Consider the following 19,244-nt stretch of genomic DNA (forward strand, 5'->3'; position numbering starts at 1 on the left):
CCCTTTTAGTGTTGACACCTCAGGGCTCAGGAAGGGCCCAGGGAGGTCAAGAGGTTCCCTCGTGCTCTCACTACTCCCAGAGATGCCTCCAGTGCCAGCCTCCAGGCTCAGGTGGTTTCCTCCACCTAGCATGTCCTACTCAATCCAATCCCAACTCTGCCCAGATTCCTAAGGCCCCCATCACAGTGTCTGCCTCTCCTCCAGGGCCCCGGGCACCTCCTTCTCCCTGGCCTACCATACTAAGCCCATCTCCAATCCTGCTGGGGGCTCTTTGAGAAAAGAATCTAGACAGGCCAGGCTTTGATGGGGGAATGAATGGTTGAGTTTGAGCCAATAGATCTCAGAGACACCGGTAGTCTCGGGCCTGCCAGCCCTGTGGGGGCACCCACCCTGTCTTATTCGATGGGTCAGAGCAGGTAGAGGCATGAGCAGACAACCCCATCCCCTGCCCTTACCATGTGTCCTTCATCAGCCTTCCTGCTCACAACCTCAGAAATTTAGGGGGAGAGGGATGGCTCCCCTGGGTCATGTGACTCCCTTCAGTCCAGGTGACCAGGGTCCTTGGAGTGACAGGCCCTAGACACTCCACCTGTAGCCCCAAGGGTCAGGGAGAGGGCATGTTTGGAAGAGCATCCCCTACTCCAGAGTCGTGGAGAGAATCTTAAGCTCCTCAGGCCTGTTAGGGCCTCAGATGCTTACACTCCCAACCCCGGTGGTGTGGGTATCTGGTTGCACCCCAACACTGTGTGACCCCTGTTTGGACATTGTAAGTTGCAGGGAGCCCACCTCCTCCCAGCGCACCCTTGGCCTGACCTGCCTCTGCCTGAAACCCAGACCTCACTGAGGCCTTCAAAGCTCAGGTCTCTCATTCAGTGTTAGGGACCCTACGGGACTCAGAGAGGCCAGCAGCTGCCCTAGGTCATACAGCCCCAGGGACAGGACTAGGAGCCAGCCCAGTTCCCACCTGGAAAGGTTCCTGTGCCTTTAAAGCCTCCCTCCACCCAAGCCGGCAGAGGGAGGGGAGGAGCTGGGTAACAGCTGGGCTTTGGGGACGTGCTCCATGCTGGAGAGCAGCAGGAGGACCAGCCCGGGAGCCAGGTGAGCCAGGAGGGGTGTCTGACTGTGCCTCAGTGCTGTGGGACCCCAAAGTACAGCTCATCCTTTCTGAGCTACTGGACATTGTAGGTTGGGGGAGGTTAGGCTTAGGCCCTCCCGGAAGCTTCTGGAAGCGTGGGTTCCATTTCCAGCTCTGCCATGTGCTGGCCTCTTCCTCTCCAGCCTCAGTTTATGCACCTGAGTAATGGGAGTGAGCTGACTTTCAGGGTGAAGGGGATGGGGCTTGTGTGAATGGATCCTGTAGAGGGGTCGCACAGGTCTTTGACCGGCGCTAGGCTGGGGGGCCTTTGTTTTTTTTTTTGTCTAGTAAGGGGGTTTGAGACGCCTGTCCAAGCTTTCTGGCTCACTGTGTGCCACAGATATGGGGTGGGTGGAGGAGGGCCACATGGAGCTGCTGGACTTCTCTAAGAAAGCCTCTGAAGAAGCCACAACACCCCGGAAGTGGACTTTTGGAATTAAGAGGGAAGAGTGCAGCACGGAGAAACTGAGGCTGAGGAGGGTCTGGAGTAAGGGAGCTGTGATGGGGGCTGAGGGTCTGTGTCCTCCAGCCGTGCTTGCCCCTCCCCGGGCTCTGATTTGTGACTGTGATGGGGTGCGGGGCAGGCTTAGTTGTGCAAGGGGTCATTGCACAACTCTAGGGGGCGCCCACGACCTTGTGGTCATTGCAGGCATGTATTGCTGTTTCGACAGGTATCCGGCTTAGTGGCTGTCAAGCACTGGGGAAGGGAGCTTTTTCTAATTCTCAACCTTGTGCCACCAGGGTGGGCAGCGAGGGAGACAGATCCCAACCCGGGCCGGGGTAGCGGTAAGCTTCCCTTCGAGGGGTGTGGGCAGGGCTCAAGAAGCCTCTGCAAGCTATGTTCTCATGCCCTGGGGTCGGGGGTGGGGTGACTCCTCCCTGCTGGTGGAGATGTGGGTTCTGCCACACGTCTCCCCCATCCGGGGCCAGCTGACTTTGTGTGAGTTGCTTCAACTTAAGCATTGGTTTCCTGTCTGTGCATGGGTTTGGGGTTGTGCCCCAGTTTCACCCCTGGGGCTCTGAGGTTGTGGTGACACAGTCCTCAAGCTGGGTTCCCTCTCTGAGATTTCCCCCGGGAACCCACTCCGCTCAGCCTAGATTCAGAGAGAGAGAGAGAGAGAGAGTGTATGTGTGTGTGTGTTGGGAGGGGGTGGTCCTGATGGCAAAGTCGGTATCTCTGGTGGGTGAGGCTTGTACATTCCTGGGGATGGGGAGCTTACCATCTTATGTGCCTAGGACAGGAACCATGGGGCCTAGAGGAGACTTTTCCGGCCAGCCCCTACAGCCTTTTCTAGGGTGACATGTTTCCCCGGACCGACATCCTTCAGGTCCCCTCTGGGTGTGGTGTGTAGGGGCTGGGGGGCTGACCAGAATAGAATGTGATGCAATCAACATGTGAGGAAGGTTCTTTGTTCTGTAAATCATGTCTTAGGTTTTTTGTTTTTTTTTTAAGATTTTATTTATTCATTTGAGAGAGAAAGAGAGAGAGAAACCACGAGCGGGGAGGGGCAGAGGGACAAGCAGACTCCCCGCTGAGCAGGGGAGCCTGATGCGGGCTCTATCGCAGGCCCGGAGATTACGACCTTAACCGACACTTAACCGAGTGAGCCACCTGGGTGCCCCCATCATGCCTTTGTTGATACAGCTTTGAATGAGACCCCTTCCTCCTGACTCCCCTCCTGGAACCTACAGCTGCTAGGCTTCATCTGTGCCCCCAGACAGCCTCTCCCTCACCCCAGCTTGCCGAAGGCCAGGGATGTCCTGCTGGGATCACCTGTGGGGTTTGTTTCACCCTCTGCCCACTCACACGTCCTCCTACCCTCCCGCTGCTGCAGATACTGCCATGTCTTAGGCCTTCCCAGGCAGGGAGAAAATTGCTGAGCAGGCCCAGGCTGGGGACAGAGCCCCATGTCTCTCCACTATAGACCCCTCCCAGCTGACTGCCCTGCAGTGCAAATCCCCTGACATCCTGGCTGGTGTCTAGCCCTCAGGGACGGGCCATGGGCCTTGGTCCCTGGATCCTGCTCTGTCCACCTTCTCAGTCATCCTGGTCTGCAGGTGATGTCCAGGGAAAAAGCTTAGTCATAGTACCCCATCCTGGGGTCATGGAGGATTTCCTAGGAATGCATTTTTTGGTGGATTTCACCCCAAGCCTGCTCAAGGGCAGTGGGTGAGAGGACAGGACTTGTTTTGACTATGTGACCCAGGGTGGGCAGCAACACATGGTTAGCCTCTGTCTCTCTTCCTGCTTACCAGCTAGCCCAGCCCTGTAGGGTGGTCATAGATTAGGTATTCCAGATGGAGACTGTGGGGGCTACCAGACAGCCTAGACACAGCTGGTGGGGGGCCAGGGAAGGAGCCATGACTTGGGGAGTGGCTCACCCTTATTCTTGGCAGATGGAAGCCAAATGGGAATGGGAAGCAGGGTCCAAGGTCCCCTGGGCTGGGCATGCACCTGTTCCTGGCTCAAGATCTCCTTGTTGGGCTGGTCAGGGACGCGCAGCAGCTTGGGGGCAGGTATGGGGTGGCCAGGTGTGTACTGCTGGGCTCTGTGACTTGGACCAGCTCTGGCCCTCTCTGGGCCCTGCCTTTCCAGGCCGCTTGGGTGGTTTCTTGGGCCTGAGGTGCTAACATTCCTGCACAGGCAGTGGAACTGGTCTGGACTCGAGGCCCCAGGCTGTGTTCCAGGACGGCACCCTTGGCATCTGCCCGAGCTGTGTGGTAAGGGCTCTCAGGTCCTGGTTCTGGGACATCATGTTTGGCCCTGGAGTTCAGATGCTCTGAACAGGGACAGGGTGAGTCAGGGGGTACCTGGCCTAGGGCTTGTTGGCAGGGCGCTTGCCAGTGGACTCTGTCCTTTGGGGGGGAAGCCGAGGCCAAGAGAGGGGGAACTTCTGCCTCTGTCACCACACCTCTCCTTCCCTGCTGGGGCCACACTCCTCACCTCCTGCCATTGCCATGGTGACCCCAAGAGTCACTGCTGTCACCTCCCATCTCCTGCCCAGGGCCCTCCCAGGACTGCGTGAACTTTAGTCACTTAGTGACAGACCGAGTCACTGCACCTCCCCGCTGCCATGACGTCAGACTCTGGGGCTGTCCTCCCTGCCAGGCTTGATCTTTTAGAGGACAGCCTGTTCTCCACCCTACTCAGACACCTTCAACTGCCCCATAGGGTGGCTGGGTGTCCCCTGGCCAGCTGCTTGCCCCCTCTGGGACTAGGTGAGCAAGGGAGTTCCTCTGCCCTCTCCTGTGCCTTTCCTGCCTCTGCCCCTCCTTGGGGGTGCCCTCCCCCAGATCCCAATCCCAGTTCAGAGGCCCCCTGAGGAGCTCTGCAGGGGCTGCAGGCGTGGCTCTGGGCCACTCCTAGGAGGAGGGGGCCCAGCCGGAGCTGTGGCCCAGACTTTCCCAGGCAGACAAATCTGGCCGTGTCCCAGCCCAGAACTTCGTCTGAGGAACAGGAGCTTTCTTGGGCCCCTGCCAACCCCAGGCATCAGGTAAGCCCACCAGGGTCATGGGGGGGGCGGTTTGAGGCCAAGCGCTGTGCCTGAACTAGTCTCTGGCCTCAGTTTCCCCTCCTGACACTGATTTGTGTGAGAGCCAGGCATCTGGGCTTGGACATTATTTTAATAAGTCTTTGAGAAAAATGTGGGAGGGGGGTGGGAAACGGAAGCCCAGTCCCCTGCAGGGTGTCTTCCGCAGGGCAGGGGACGTCTGCCTGCAGGGCCTTGGCTAGGCCTCCCTGCTGCCCTGCCCAGGGAGGAGAGGATGGGGGTCAGTGCTGTCCACCGCTCTCCATACTCCCTGGCAGTCTGAGCCTTGCTGGGTGCCCCCTGTCCCTCTTGAAGCCCACTTGAGCCCTTGGATGGATGGATGGATGGATGGATGGATGGATGGACGGACGGAGAGGAGGACGGACAGGCGGGACTGGAGTACAGATCACAGGAGGTCATGGCTGGACACTATAGAGGCCTGAGGGGAGAGAGGAGGGCCCCGAAGGGGGTCTTGGCTCACAGCCCCAAGCCCAGGAGAAATGAGGCAATGCCCCCAAGGTGCCTAGTAGATTGGACTAGAATGGAGGGCCTCCTTGGCAGGTGTGGCTGTGCCCATGCCGGGAGGGGGAGGGTCACTGGCCTCTGTCCTACCCCATCCACCCCCAGCACATGTGATGGGGAAAGTTCTGTGTTCCTGGCCCAGCTCCTAAGGGCCCTTGGACCTCCCAGCGCAGGTATCTTTACCAGGAACGCTTAACCCTGATCCAGCCTCCAGGGTGTGCTCCGAGAGCTATCAGGCCTGCCAGAGGGCAGAGGGCATAGACTGTCCCCTGGAGCAGTGGCAGGGGGAAGGCCTGACTGGGACTTTGGAAAGAGCCTTCTGCCGCTTTTTGGAGGAACATCGGGAGGGAGTGTGGGGAGGAAGCTTTGCAGGAGTCTAGCCAGAAAGGCCGGTGCCTGGATTCAGTCAAGGTGGAGAGGAGAGGCTGGCTTGAACCCTCCTGAGGATGTAGGGCAGCGTCTTCTGTGGGGCTGCCCACTGAGCATGGGAGGGGAAAGCCCTTCCACGTGGGCTGGCTTCTGGATGTCCCCGGCGTGGGGTGGGACTCCCTTCCTAGACCATTTCAGGGACACCATGTCTGGCCCTGGAGCTCAGGCCCTCTGAATAAAGACAGGGTGAACCAGAGGAGTCCCAGGCTGGGGCTTGTTGGCAGACACCCCCCCCTCCGAGAGGTAACTGCGATTGCCTCTGTCACCATACCTCTCCTTCCTTGTGGGGGTCGCACCCCTCGCCAGCTGCCAAACCACAGGGACCCAAAAGCTAGCCATTGTCTCTGTCCGTACAGCCGGGAAAGGAGTCAACAGGGAAACTGAGCAGGAGGCTGACCAGCTTCCTTCTGCCCCAGCCAGGTCTGCAGGTCATCACCCTGGTAGCCAATGACAGTACAGCCAGCACTCACCTAGCACTCCACCCTTTCCAATTCACTTAACCTCCACAGCATCCCCCAGCAGGATGCCCTGTCATTCGCAAGTCAGTGACTTGCCCAAGGCCCCGCATCAGATGAGGGGTGAGACTCCGATGGGGTGAGCTGGCTCCGGGGTCTGCATGCTCCATCCCCTTGGCCCGGCACACGTGGGCTTCACCACTTCTTCATATGACACTCACGTCACTGAACCCGGGCCTTGGTCTGGGCAAACCCTGTCTCAGCTGTGCCTGGTGATCTTCCACCAACGTGGGAGCAGCTGACAGCCTCTTCTTCGACTCCAGAGTGCGTCTGGAGGCAGAGGAACCTCACAGAGCTCCCTGGGGAGGGCCGACTCGGCCTGTTTCAGGTACACTATCTCCATTTTCAGGAGGACGAGGAGGCTGCTGGTTGTGGTGGCTCTCTGGAGCGCAGTGTGTGAGGGAGACCCCAGTTATCTCACCAGCTGCTTCAGCCACCCCCCGCCCCCGCCCGCCGTCCAGCTTTTGTGGCTACCCTCGCAGGCAAGGCGTGGGGCTCCCATCCACTGAGAAAGGTAGGCCCCTGCCCTGTGGCTGTTCATCTGACAATTTCACGAGGAGACCGTGGGTGTCCTCTCTCTGAACCCCACAGTCTGTGGCAGTCCACACTGGGGGGCCCGTGGATGGTGCCTGGCTCTGGGCTGAAGTGGGGGTCACAGAAGGAATCAGACCAGGCTTGTCCCTCGTGGCGTTCCCTGCTCGGCAGTGGCTTCCACTGAGGGAGATGTCTTAGACAAGGTCCTGCAGAAGCAGGGGCATGTGGAATCTGGGGGCTCCCAGAAGAGGTTTCTGTTGGAGATGGGGTCTTTACTGGAATGGGGCCCTGAGGATAAGCAGGGAGATTTGGGAGGGCAGAGATGGGGTCAGGAGTTTCTGGCAGAGGAAATGGCGTGAGCAAAGTTCCAGGGGCTGGAAGGAGACACAGGGACATGTTTCTGAGGCTTGCTTTTGGGCTATGCCCTGTGAAGGTGAGGGTCAGGATGTGCCCAAAGGCAGGCCAGTGGCAGTCCCCTAACCCTGTTAACCTCCACTCCCCCTCCCCCCAGGACCCGCAGAGCCATGAGGAGGCGTTACATGCTCCTGGCCCTGCTGGCCGTGGTCCTAGTGGTCCTCCTCATCATTGGCCTGTGCCTTTGGCTGCCCTCAGCCTCCAAGCCCCACAACCACGTCTACCCCAGGGCGGCCGTGGCTGCAGATGCCAAGCACTGCTCGGAGATCGGGAGGTGAGTGGGCTGGGAGGACCACTGCAAGTGGATCCGGGCAAGACCCTCATCCCTCTGAGACTCAGTTTCCCCACCAGTCCATGAGCTACCCAGAGAAGGGGTATCTGATGCACGTGGAGGTGCCTGTCCTCTCCTTGGAACTTCTCAGCAGCCTCTGGTCAGGCCAGAAGGGAACACTGACCCCACGAGCAGGGTGCGGGTTTCCCAGTGCCCAGCTGGGCCCCTTTCCGCAGATCTAAGGATCTCTGTCTCTTTGGATAAACTGCTGTTTTATGCTATTTTGGACTCTTGTCTCACATGATACACAAAGATCAGTTCCCACTTAGAGACTTAAACAGAAAAAAATTGTTACTCATAAAAGTAACGATTTTCCAGTTTTCTTTCTATTATAAAAGTCCTGTATTATCTGTTTGCTTGAAAAGGAAGAACATAGGTTGGCGTTAGAGTTCTGTGTGAGACCCCCGAGCTGTGGGCTCTTCTTCCATCCTCCTCTGGGCGGGGTGGCCCGGACGCTGGAGGTGGGTGGCAGGGGGCCCATGTTGGGGGTTGGGGAGCCTGCAGGCGCTCACTCCCCACCACATGCCACGGGTAGGGACATGCTGAGGGAAGGCGGCTCGGCGGTGGACGCTGCCATCGCGGCCCTGCTGTGTGTGGGGCTCATGAATGTCCACAGCATGGGCATCGGGGGCGGCCTGTTCCTCACCATCTACAACAGCACGACGCGTGAGTGCCCCGGGGAGTGGGAGTGGACGGCAGGGGCTGGCTGTCTCAGGCTGGACTTGGGCTGGGGGCAGGCAGAGCTGGGCGACCCCTGGGCTCACACCCTGGGCTGAGGGGTGTTGGCGCGGACTGCCCACCTGCTTCTGCTTCCAGGAAAAGTTGAGATCATCAATGCCCGCGAGGTGGCCCCGGGGCTGGCCTCAGACAACATGTTCAACAGCTCGGAGCAGTCGCAGGAAGGTGAGAGCAAGCCCAGGGTGGGCGTGACCTGGGCTGAGCTGCTGGGGCATCTGGGGCTCGGGACAGCTCTGGCTGTGCGGATGCCTACCTTCCCGTCCTTTCCTGGCCGCACAACACCCCCTTGGAATGAACAGTCAAGACCATAGTCAGGGAGGGAAGAGAGATGGCGCTTCCGTTGTTTCTGCTCGGGTCCCTTCAGAGCCCCCTGAGTTCGTACACGGAGAGAATAATTATTTCAACAGCTTGCACATACCAGGGGTCACGGGGGCCAGCGCTCCATTCAGCCCTTTTCACCAATGAGCGCCTTGAATCCTCCCTGTATGCTTGGGAGTCCCGGGAAGCGCTGTGTTGAGTCTCATTTTACAGGTCCAGAGAGGTCATGCAAACCCACTGAGGTCACACAGCTGAATGGGTGCTGAGGCCAAAATTGAACCCGGGCTGCTGAAACCGTGCATTTTTCAAAGGCATCCAAGTCATTCATTTATTTGTTCATTTGTGGGGATAGCTCTGGAGAGACAGCAGTTTGTCTTTATTAACAAGGTCTTATGCAGGGAAGAGGTCCCCCCCCATCTCCCCATGCAGCTGAGGGAAGCCAGTGGCCACCAGGGGGTGCTGCTCCCAAGGACCCAAATTGACTGCAGAATAGGAGGTTGGAGGCTGCCAGTCCAGCTGTTGGCCGTAACAGGTCTGATCTCCAACTGCAGCCTCTGCCCCTCGGGCCTGGGCCCTGGCAGGGGCCCTGTGTGTAGCCCAGCCCTCTTGGATTCCTCTCCAACATACAGAATCTTCGAATTCTAATATCCGTTGGGAAACTCCGAATGGATAGAAATGAGATCATTCAATGTGATTGCTGGAATCTTAACAGACTTCTCACCTTAGGGACGCTTGGAGTTCATTTATTTAAGCAGGACTTATTGGGCACCTCTTAAAATGTCAGGGGCTGTTCCCCCAGCCAGGGGACAAAACAAAGACAACAGGCAAAATCCGTGGCTCAGTCAAGCCATGTGGCACCAGGACAGCAGAGGTGGGAAGAGCCGGAAGGCACGGGATTCTCCAAGTGCAGCCTGCTTGGGGAGGGGGTGTCTGAGCGAAGACCCAGAGGCTGGAGTGGGGTGAGGGGAGCTGTGCAGGTGTCTGGGGGCAGAGCAAGTGGCCCACGCGGAACAGTGAGGCTGCACTGGGTGACCCCAAGGTCAGAATGGCTCTGGTGGTGTCAGACCTCATGGGTCATTGCCACCCTGCCTCTCGTCCGAGAGAGGTAGCAGTGTCTCCTGGGGGTGTTTGTGGGGTGGATCTGGTCTAGGTCAGACAGAACCCCTTGGGCTGCTGCAGAAGGGTCTAGGAGCGAGCCGCTGGCCTGTCAGGTGACCTGTCAGCCGGGTGTCAGAGGGTGTTGGGCGGGGTTGCTGCTCAACATACTTGGAAGGTGGAGCCTGTGTGTCTGCTGCTAGTTGGGTGTGGCGTGGAGGCCAAGTGTCCGGGATGACCGGCCTTTGCTCTGCGCCTGGAAGCACGGGGTGCCCCTAACAGAACAGCAAGGCCGCAGGGGAGTGGGTTTGGGTGACAGTCAGGAGTTGGGTTTTGAGTCTGTTAAGTTTGAGATACCTTTTTGGCGTGGGCAGTCACCTCTGCAGATCTGACCATCAGGGGAGCAGGCCAGGCCAGAGAGTAAGTTTGGAGTTGTCGGCACATAAGTGGGAGCTGAAGCTCTGATCTGGGAAGTAGACAGAGGAGACTCTAGGAGAGCCTGGCAGGTGGGAAGCAGAGGCGACCCGGGAGGAGTGATGGGCTGGGTGAAGGTGAAGTTGAGAGGGGACCTTGTCTGCCAGTGTGGGGGTCACTGGTGACCTTGGCGAGCAGGGTGGTGTGAGACCTGATTGGCCCAAGGTCAGGGCGGCATTTATTTAAGGTGGGGGGAATTATGGCCTGGGTGTCAGACCTTCTGAGATGTGCACACATGCAGACCCTAACAACCTGGCCCTTGTGCCCAGCTTCAGGTTGTTAGGCACCTAGAAGCTGCCTAGTCTGGGAGTAGCTGAAGTGGCCCTGGTCATCCAGGGCTGAAAGCAAGAGGGTGTCTGGGAGCGGGGGCCGTGGCTGTACCTTTCCGCATCAGTGTCCAGCTTAGGGCATAGTGGGCGGTGGGGGTCAGGGTCCGCAGGTGTTTCCAGTGGAACTGTGGGCTCCTCTAAGGTCAACCGGAAGAGACAAAGTCTTTGTGGTCAGATGGAGAAACTGAGGCCTAGAGCGGGTACAGGGCAGGGGTTTGGGCTCCGGTCCTGGTTCTGGGACAGTAGAAGGGAGGAAACTGGTGGTCTTGCCTTGACACTGGCTCAGTGTCGAGGGTGGCCCGGGCTTGCACTTGGTGGGTTCTGGTGGACCCCTTGAGCCTATGGGCGGGGAGGCTTAGACGGCGAGATGGCAGGGGTCTGGCTTCCCCACAGTCTTGGTGTGCAGCTGTGGGCCCGGCACAGGATTTCAAACCTGGTAGCCCCTGCAGAGGCAGACATATAGCCCCGGGACAGCAGAACCCAGCACAGGAGCCCCCTCACCTCCGTGGCCTCCCTCACATGTCCCTAGCCAAGCTATACTCTTGCCTGCTGAGTCCAGATATGACAACTCCATTTCTTTCTGAAACCTCACTAATCCTATCTGGGGACTGTACCTAGCTTGTGGCCGGAGAGAGCATCCCTCCTGATGTCCCCAGACTGGAGCCCCTAACTGTGTGTCCCTGTCCATGTGCAGGGGGGCTGTCGGTGGCAGTTCCTGGTGAGATCCGCGGCTATGAGCTGGCCCACCAGCGGCACGGGCGGCTGCCCTGGGCTCGCCTCTTCCAGCCCAGCATCCAGCTGGCCCGCCAGGGCTTCCCTGTGGGCAAGGGCCTGGCAGCAGCCCTGGAGAAAAGCCGGGCTGACATCGAGCGGCAGCCTGCGCTATGGTATGTCTGTGGGGTTGGCCTGCCCTGGGCCACAGGCCGGCCAAACGTGGCTCAAGGTCCCTGCGGGCTGTGAATGACTGGCAGGGTGCCTTCAGGAGTCTGTGCTGATAGAGGGGTGAGGTCTAGGGTACAAGATCCCTTCCCAATGTGTGTGGGATCACATTCTGAGCCTAGGGTCTGGGGTCCCAGGCTTGTGTGTCCTGAGTGGCAGGGGCTCGAGGAGGCATGGGCTGGACACCAGAGGATGAGGGCCACCCACCTGTGGACAGGTGCTCGCTGTCCTTTGATCTCCTGTGTGGTCGGGTGGGAGTGGCTGGCTGAATCCACCCCGCCTGCCGGCCTCACGGGTGCCTCTCTGCCCCAGTGAGGTGTTCTGCCGGGATGGGAAGGTGCTGCAGGAGGGGGACAGAGTGATCATGCCGCGGTTGGCCAACACGTACGAGACGCTGGCCTTGGAGGGAGCCCAGGCCTTCTACAATGGGAGCCTCACCGCCCAGATTATCAAGGACATCCAGGCTGCTGGTGAGTGGGCAACCTCTGGGGTCCTGGGAAAGGAACCCTGAGCCAGAGCTCAGAGGCCTTAGGTCCTCTGGTCCTGCCTGGCCCGGGCACTGGGTCCTCAGGCAGCATCTGGTGGGGCGGGGAGGCGGTGCTGTCAAGGATACCTCTGCAGTCAGTGACAGGCCACATCATCTACAGATTGTGGTTAGGTCAAAACTGAGAGACCAGTACAGTCCAGGAGAGAAGGTTCTCAGTGGGTAAATGCAGGCCTAGGTAGGTGCTCCGGCTGAGGGAGCATTGAAATGCAGGCCTGGGAGGACTTCCTAGAGGAGGTGGTACCTGGGCTACAGATGAGGTTGGAGAGAGGAAGAGCATTCCTTGGGAGATGGAATAGGCTAAGGCCCAGAGAGGGTGAGCTCTAATTATCCCTGAGGGTCACTGCAGATGAGGGTGGGCTTGGTGAGAGCGGCCTTGAAGGGGCTGCAAGCAGGGACAGGTTCTGATGAATTTCGGCCGGGCAGCCTGTCGCGGCCTCTCCCTCCCCAGCTGTGGAGTTCTACATACTGTTATTTTTATCAGAGACACAGAGGAGGGTGATTAGCATGTTGACCTTCAGCACTGACACAGGAAATTAGCCTATAAATACCTGGACTGTCTGGAGTCCATTCCTGTAGAATTAAGAGCCTCCTTTCACCCACCTGTTAGGAGGAGGGGGAAATGGGAGTGATATTTTCCACTCAGATAAGACTCTCTGGCCGCCAGGAGGAGAGAAGGCAGACCTGGAAGCCAATGGGGCAAACAGGTGGAGGGCAGCTGGCCGGAGCCTGGCAGCGGGGAGGTGACATCTTCAGGGAACACAGAGGGACTGGGGGGTGGGGCCCCTCAAGGTGGGCAGGGCTTTCAGTGTGATGGTCTTGTCCTCCCCTCAGACCCGGGGCCCCGTCCCCGTGTCCACCCACTGAGCTGCTCTTTGCAGGGGGCATTATGACTGTCAAGGACCTGAACAGCTACCGTGCCGAGCTGATCGAGAACCCGCTGAACGTCAGCCTCGGCGACGCCCATCTCTACGTGCCCAGCGCCCCGCTCAGCGGGCCGGTGCTCGCTCTTATCCTCAATATCCTCAAGGGTGAGCTGCCCGACCACGAGCCCGCAGGAGGCAGGGCAGAGCAGCCGGGGTCGCGGGGGCGATGGTCAGGGGCTGGAGGAGGAGGAAGAATGGTCGGGCGGTAAAAGGTGCGGAGCAGTGTCCTGGGCTGGGAACAGCCCCCGCAAGGGCCGAGGGGTGACAGGGTCGGTCTGGCTTGCCCAGTTACCTAATGCTGGAAGTTCACAGCTGGGGGGCCTGCTCCAGAGGCTGCGTCTGGCGAATCGAAGTAGTCTTCTGGGACTGGGTAAGACTGGGTAGCCCTTCGGCTGGACGTTTGAGGCCCAGGCCCAGAGGTCCCCTGCCTCATTCCATCCTTACATTCCTTCGAAGTGTCCACTGGTACTTATTAGACGTTCCCCTTCTCAAGCTGGGCCAGTCGAAGCGATTCAGGGAGGTGTGAGCCTACCCTGGCGCACCCAGCTGTCTTGGCCGAGCTGGAGTGTCCCAAGGGCCCACGTGAGCCTGTCTCTGCTCAACCAGGGTACAACTTCTCCCAGGCGAGTGTGGAGACACCCGAGCAAAAGGGTCTGACCTACCACCGTATCGTGGAGGCCTTCCGGTTCGCCTATGCCAAGAGGACCCTGCTTGGGGATCCCAAGTTTGTCAATATGATGGCGGTAAGAGGCAGGGGCTGGCCCGTGATGGGTGGGGGGCCTACCATGGAGGTGCCAGGATGGCTCCCTGGAGCCACCCCAGCCTCACACGTGCTTAATTAATCCATTCCTACCACCAGCTTTGGTGGTGGGCCTACCATGTGCTGGGATGGACTGGTAACCCCGAGTTCGGCCCTCTGCCACAGGGAGCTCACAGTGTGACAGATTCAACAATGAGTGATTAGTGCCCCCTACCCTTGGCCACACTCCCACCTTGGGGGCTGTACCCCTGGCCTGGAAGGTTTTGGTGTGTTCAGTGCTGAGGTGAGGAATACATGGGGGCATCGCAACCCTCAAGGGTAATGAGGAGGTTGGAGGAGGGGGAGGGGTGGTGGTCTGGGTGGCAGAGGCCTCGGCCACCGGCTTGCTGGTCACACCCCACCCAGGCCCTGCACAGCCTGACCCACTCACTGCCAGATGCCCCAGCTCCACGCTGGGCTTCATGGAGACTCCCGTCATGGCCCCCTGTACCTACTTGGATCCCCTATTCCGGGGTAGACCCGCAGACACGCTCACACTGACCTGTCCCTCTCAGCTGCCCTGCAGCCCCTCTGCTCACCTGGATCTCTTTTCTTCCCCGAGGACCATTGCGTACTACTCTCCTGCAGCCAGGGACCTGGTGTCTCGTACCCCTGAGGCCACCGCATGGCCTCCCCCTCTGCCCTCCCTCCTGGCTGAGGCTGGCCTCTCTGCTCATCCACTTGCTGACTCAGCGTGCCTCTCCTGCGGCACTGCTCGGCCGCCGGCAGTCCCATCCTGCCCTTTCCAATAAATCATTCCCGAGAGAGGCATATGCTTATCGCTTCCGAGCCTCTGGCTGCTGCGCCCATTCCTCTGGGCCACAGCGTCCCTTTCTCAGGCCTCTCCCATCAGGCTCTGCCCTCCTCGCTCCACATGTCCCCTGCCAGGACCCCTCACTCCACCCCCGGAGTCCAGCCTCAGTGTCCCCTTCGGGCCCCCCTCAGCAGCGTCTCACATAGTTCACTTCACCACCTCCTTTTCTCAGCTTTTCATTTTGCAAAGTTGCGGACATTTTGCCACATTCCCTTCCTCTCTCCCTGCCTCCAGCCACCTCTTTATCGATATGCGTGTGTTTTTTCGGGTGTCAGATGGTCAGTCCCGATACCACACTTTGGGTCGTAGCTCCTAAGACCGAGGGCTCCTACACACTGCCATCGAGAGGACCCGGCCTGTTAGACCCCCGTGTTCCCGAGGGTCCCAGGCTTGTTTAGGTCCAGAGCCCATGAGACTCATCCCCTGCAGTTGCTGTTAAGTCCCTCTAGACTCTGAACCTCCAAACAGACCTCTTGGCTGTTTTGCTGATTTTTAAAGCCCGGGGCAGTCACCTTGCACATCCCACATCCTGGATTTGACTTTCTGTTTTCTTGGGAGTAGATTCAGGCTGAACATTTTCCCTGTGGGGTGTTGCTGGAAAATTCTGGAGGCATTTCCTTTGCTCAGTCCCCAGGGGCCTTCTTTGCTGGCTCCTATCTCCTCTCCTCTCCTCTTTGTCCGTCCTCACTGCCGCGGGGACCCTGTTCAGGCTCACGGCTTTCAGCAGCCCCCGGAGGCTGATGGCCCCATGTTTAGTCCTCAGCCTGATCTTGCCCGTCAGCTCCACACACATAGATGCACCACCCACTGGAGACAGGAGAGGGCATCTGTTCAAACTCGAGCTCGCCCCGGTCCCCGGTCCCCGTCACCGCCCCTTCTGCATTGTTTGCGTCCCCAGTTAAATGGCCGCTCTGGACTGAAGACTTTGGGGCCATCTGGGCCAGCCACCCTCTCTCACTTGGTTGATGCCATAGCCTCCCAGTTGGGTTCTACGCTACCCCCCCCCACACACACAGCTGCCAGAGGGATCCTGTGAACTACCGGTGTGCTCCTTTCTCTGTCCCAGGCCCAGGTGGCTCAGAGCAAAAGCCAGACTCCTTATAGGGCCTCTGAAGACTTACAGGGATAACCCCCTGCTAACATCTTCCACCACCTCTCTCTTTGACCCTACTCACCCTCTGCCTGTTACTTTGATTTTACCACCAGGCCTCTTTTCAGATGTCACCTCCTCTGAGAAGCCCTCCCTGACCACTCCGCCCTCCACCCCATCCATCCCCATCCCCTTTACCTGGCTTGTCCTTTCCAGCATGTCCCTGCCTGCCTTTGTCTTCTCTGCCAGGAGGGCAGGGACCTGTGCGTCTATTCCCCGTTGATCCAAGCATGCAGTACAAGCTCCAGGAATGAATGAATGATTGAATGCGGCAAGAGTGGGGGCTTGTGGGGTGGGCAGACAAATACTAAGAGTTGCTGGACTGCAGCAGAAGCAAAGGCTGGAAAGGGGATCAGACAGGCCACATGAGGTTGGGGCTGCAGGAGGGTTGTGGTCTGGGCCATGTCAGGGGCTTCCCAAGAGCTGCTCGCACAAGCCTGTGCCCACTCCCCATCCTCCCCCTCACCTCCTCAGGCCAGCTCTGGGGTCTCGGCAGGTGGTCCGCAACATGAGCTCCGAGTTCTTTGCCGCTCAGCTCCGGGCCCGGATCTCTGACACCACCACTCACCCGACCTCCTACTATGAGCCTGAGTTCTACACGCCTGATGACGGTGGCACTGCCCACCTGTCCGTGGTTGCAGAGGATGGCAGCGCTGTGTCAGCCACCAGCACCATCAACCTCTAGTAGGGGCTGCCGGGTGGCCCTAGGTGGGCCCTGGGTGGGCATCTCCCAGAAGGGAGCTCCATAAACCCCTTCCATGGTGGGGAAACCGAGGCCCCACCTTGGTAAAGCACCTGCCCCCAGCTTCCCTGGGGTCAAGTTGGAGTTTGGTGGCTGGGTGGGGTGAAGGCTGGGTCTGGCCTAGCTGTCTGATCCAGCTGGTCTGCAGCTTTGGTTCCAAGGTACGATCACAGGTCAGCGGGATCCTATTCAATGATGAGATGGATGACTTCAGCTCCCCCAACATCACCAACCAGTTTGGGGTGCCCCCCTCACCAGCCAACTTCATCAAACCAGGTGTGGGGCGGGGGCTCAGGTGGGGAGAGGGCTGGTGCCCTGGGCAGGCAGCTGACCAGCATCTCTGTCCCTGCCCGCCCATCTGGTGACCACAGGGAAGCAGCCACTGTCGTCCATGTGTCCGGCGATCATCGTGGGCCAGGATGGCCAGGTCCGCATGGTGGTGGGTGCCTCCGGGGGCACACAGATCACCACGGCCACCGCGCTGGTATGTGCCACCTACCTGTCCCCTCCAGCCCCTGCCCCTGGGCCACACTGACTCCATCCCCTCTGCCCCCAGGCCATCATCCATAACCTGTGGTTTGGCTACGATGTGAAACGGTCAGTAGAGGAGCCCCGACTACACAACCAGCTTCTGCCCAACACCACAACGCTGGAGAGAGGCATCGACCAGGTGGGGCAGGGCCAAGGAAACTGAGTCACAAGGCGGGGGTGACAGGGTGTCCTAGGATGGAGGCCTGGATCTTCTGACTCATAGAGTAGACTACAGCCTCTGCCTGGGGCAGGTGACCTTCACATCCACTGCCTGGGCCATCTTGAACCCCTGTGCAGTGTGGGTCAGGCCACCTGCTCCCATGAGACCCTGTAGGCCCAGTGGCCCCCAACTTGTTCTTCCTGGCCACGGGGCTGGACATGGCACCACCTGTGTGGCTCAGATGGCCTGTGCAGTGTGGGTCAGGCCACCTGCTCCCATGAGACCCTGTAGGCCCGGTGGCCCCCAACTTGTTCTTCCTGGCCACGGGGCTGGACATGGCACCACCTGTGTGGCTCAGATGGCATTGTGGGCCCTGCTGAGGCCTCGCTATCCCTTCCCACCCACAGGCGGTGACCGCAGCCCTGAAGACCCGGCACCACAACACTGAGGTCGCTTCCAGCTTCATCGCTGTGGTGCAGGCCATTGTCCACACGGCCGGTGGCTGGGCAGCTGCCTCAGACTCCAGGAAAGGCGGGGAGCCTGCGGGCTACTGAGTGCTCAGGGCGGGCAAGGCTAACCGGCAAGCTAGGGAGGAGAGACCCGCTGGGGCCAGAGTGGGACTTTGAGGGATTTGCTTCCCCTGTGAGTGACAAAGCAGTGCAATAAATGGGGGTCGCAGTGTGAGGCTCTGGGCAGCCTTGCCGGCCCCGCTCCCGTATCCCTAGGCCTCAGTATCCTACGTGTGAAATGGAGCTGTCCCGTGCGGAAGGGTGGAGAGGTGGGATTCAGAGGTCTTTACCCCTCAGGTGTTGGAGCTAGCCTGAGAGTGTTCACGGGAGCCCGGCGGGTGGGTGGGGACAGGGCAGACTCATACCAAGCACTGTCCTTCCTTACCCTGAGCCCCAGGACGAGGGGGCCAGCTCGTCCCTTTTTGGGCCTGGGCAGTGGCACTTCCCAGTACTGACCACCAGGAGGCGTTGCGACCCTGGAGTTTCCTCGGGCAGTGTGCGGCCAGCAGATGCTTGTAACCCTGCTACGTCAGCCTGGCGGGTGCCCCCTGCTCGCACTGGGGAGGACACATGGAGGTGAACCTGAGGTCTGAAGAGTGGGATTGGGCAAGAGGCTGGAGCAAAACGTCTTGGTCAGAGCCAGGCCTGGGGGTTTTCCAAGCACAAACCCAGAATGAAAACCAAGCTGTGATCAGCTCCAGAAAGAGGCCCAGTTCTCAGGGAACAGTGAACTGGAAGAGGTCTCCAGATCCCAAGGGTCAGGGCTTGGACCTGTGGGCGGCTGGAGAATGCAGCCCAGAAAGAGGGGCCTGGAGGAGAACAGTGAGACCCAGCGGCCGGCCTCCTCCCCTGTGAGCCAGCCCTTCCCGCCCTCCCTCAGGGTCTGCTAACTTGATGTGATGTCTGACTGAGGAGCTGTGAGAGGCTGGCGGGAGTGGGCGGGGGAGGATGGGTCACAGCCTGATGGCCAGATATCCCCCTGACCGGGGAGCATAAGGACAGGGGCACAGGGGCCAGGGGAAACCAAGTCTGGGCTCTCCTTCAGGAGGCAGGACAACTTGGTGTTTCTAAAGTGCCCACAAGGAAATGGGGTTTTGTGTCTGCAGAGTCTGGGCCCTGAGCCCAGGAGGGCGGTACTTCTAGGGTCCCCTGGGGACAGGATGGAGGCTGGGCTGGTGGGGTGTGCAAGTCTTCTCAGCCTTCATTTGGCCCCAGAGGAAAGACCGTGGCCCCGTTTGCAGGAGAGAAGACTGAGGCCTGAGGGGCTAGGCTTATTCCGGGTGGAGGTAAAGCTCCTTGGGTTCCTGCATATGGGCTGAGAGCACCCAGTTCCCCAGGCCCCATGGGGCTCAGCAGAGAGCTCCGTCAGGTGCTGGGGGACTTGGTTTCCTCTCTTTCCTTCCCACTGTCTCCTGCTCTCACCTCCTGCCCAAGGATATTCAGGGTCTTTCCCAGCTCGGCCTGTCCAGCCATACCTCTAGCCAGGCCTAGCGTGATGCTCTTTCCCTTCTTGGGACTTTGCTCCTCTGGTCCCTGCACCCTGGCCTCAGCCTGACCAGGATGGCTAGGGAGATGGGGAACGTCCAACCCTCAGACCCGCTGTCTCTGCTGCCCCTGCCTTCCCAGCGGGTGGGCTGGCCCTGGCCCAGCAATGCACTTTATTTCCGGGCTGAGGAATGTCACTGTGGTATGGGGGATAGTGGGGGCAGAAGAAGGTGCCCACAGCCCTCCCCACCCCACAGGGCAGCTGTGGGAACAGGCCTACT

The 19,244-nt window shown here is 59.5% G+C and overlaps 1 protein-coding gene across 1 annotated transcript; it reads left to right on the forward strand.

Moving 5' to 3' along the window:
• The first annotated feature begins 1,147 nt into the window (after nt 1–1,147).
• GGT1 (gamma-glutamyltransferase 1) lies at nt 1,148–17,685 on the forward strand. Its single transcript, XM_040619496.1, has 14 exons — nt 1,148–1,921; nt 6,481–6,645; nt 7,177–7,353; nt 7,946–8,076; nt 8,227–8,313; nt 11,059–11,251; nt 11,616–11,773; nt 12,729–12,878; nt 13,380–13,516; nt 16,033–16,220; nt 16,427–16,554; nt 16,650–16,762; nt 16,835–16,948; nt 17,377–17,685. Exons 3-14 carry the CDS (start codon nt 7,190–7,192, stop codon nt 17,521–17,523), a joined length of 1,710 nt encoding a protein of 569 aa, XP_040475430.1. The 5' UTR covers nt 1,148–1,921; nt 6,481–6,645; nt 7,177–7,189; the 3' UTR covers nt 17,524–17,685.
• Nucleotides 17,686–19,244: the final 1,559 nt, after the last annotated feature.

Source organism: Ursus maritimus, unplaced genomic scaffold (assembly GCF_017311325.1).
Source record: "Ursus maritimus isolate PB19 unplaced genomic scaffold, ASM1731132v1 scaffold_33, whole genome shotgun sequence".
Lineage (NCBI taxonomy): Eukaryota > Metazoa > Chordata > Mammalia > Carnivora > Ursidae > Ursus > Ursus maritimus.

Bases quoted from the DNA above. Each gene is read 5' to 3' on its own strand.
- GGT1 (XM_040619496.1), top strand. From the start codon at position 7,190: ATGAGGAGGCGTTACATGCTCCTGGCCCTGCTGGCCGTGGTCCTAGTG. The intron at 8,077-8,226 runs GTGAGTGCCCCG...TTCTGCTTCCAG, and splicing joins CATCTACAACAGCACGACGC to GAAAAGTTGAGATCATCAAT. The intron at 13,517-16,032 runs GTAAGAGGCAGG...GGGTCTCGGCAG, and splicing joins AGTTTGTCAATATGATGGCG to GTGGTCCGCAACATGAGCTC.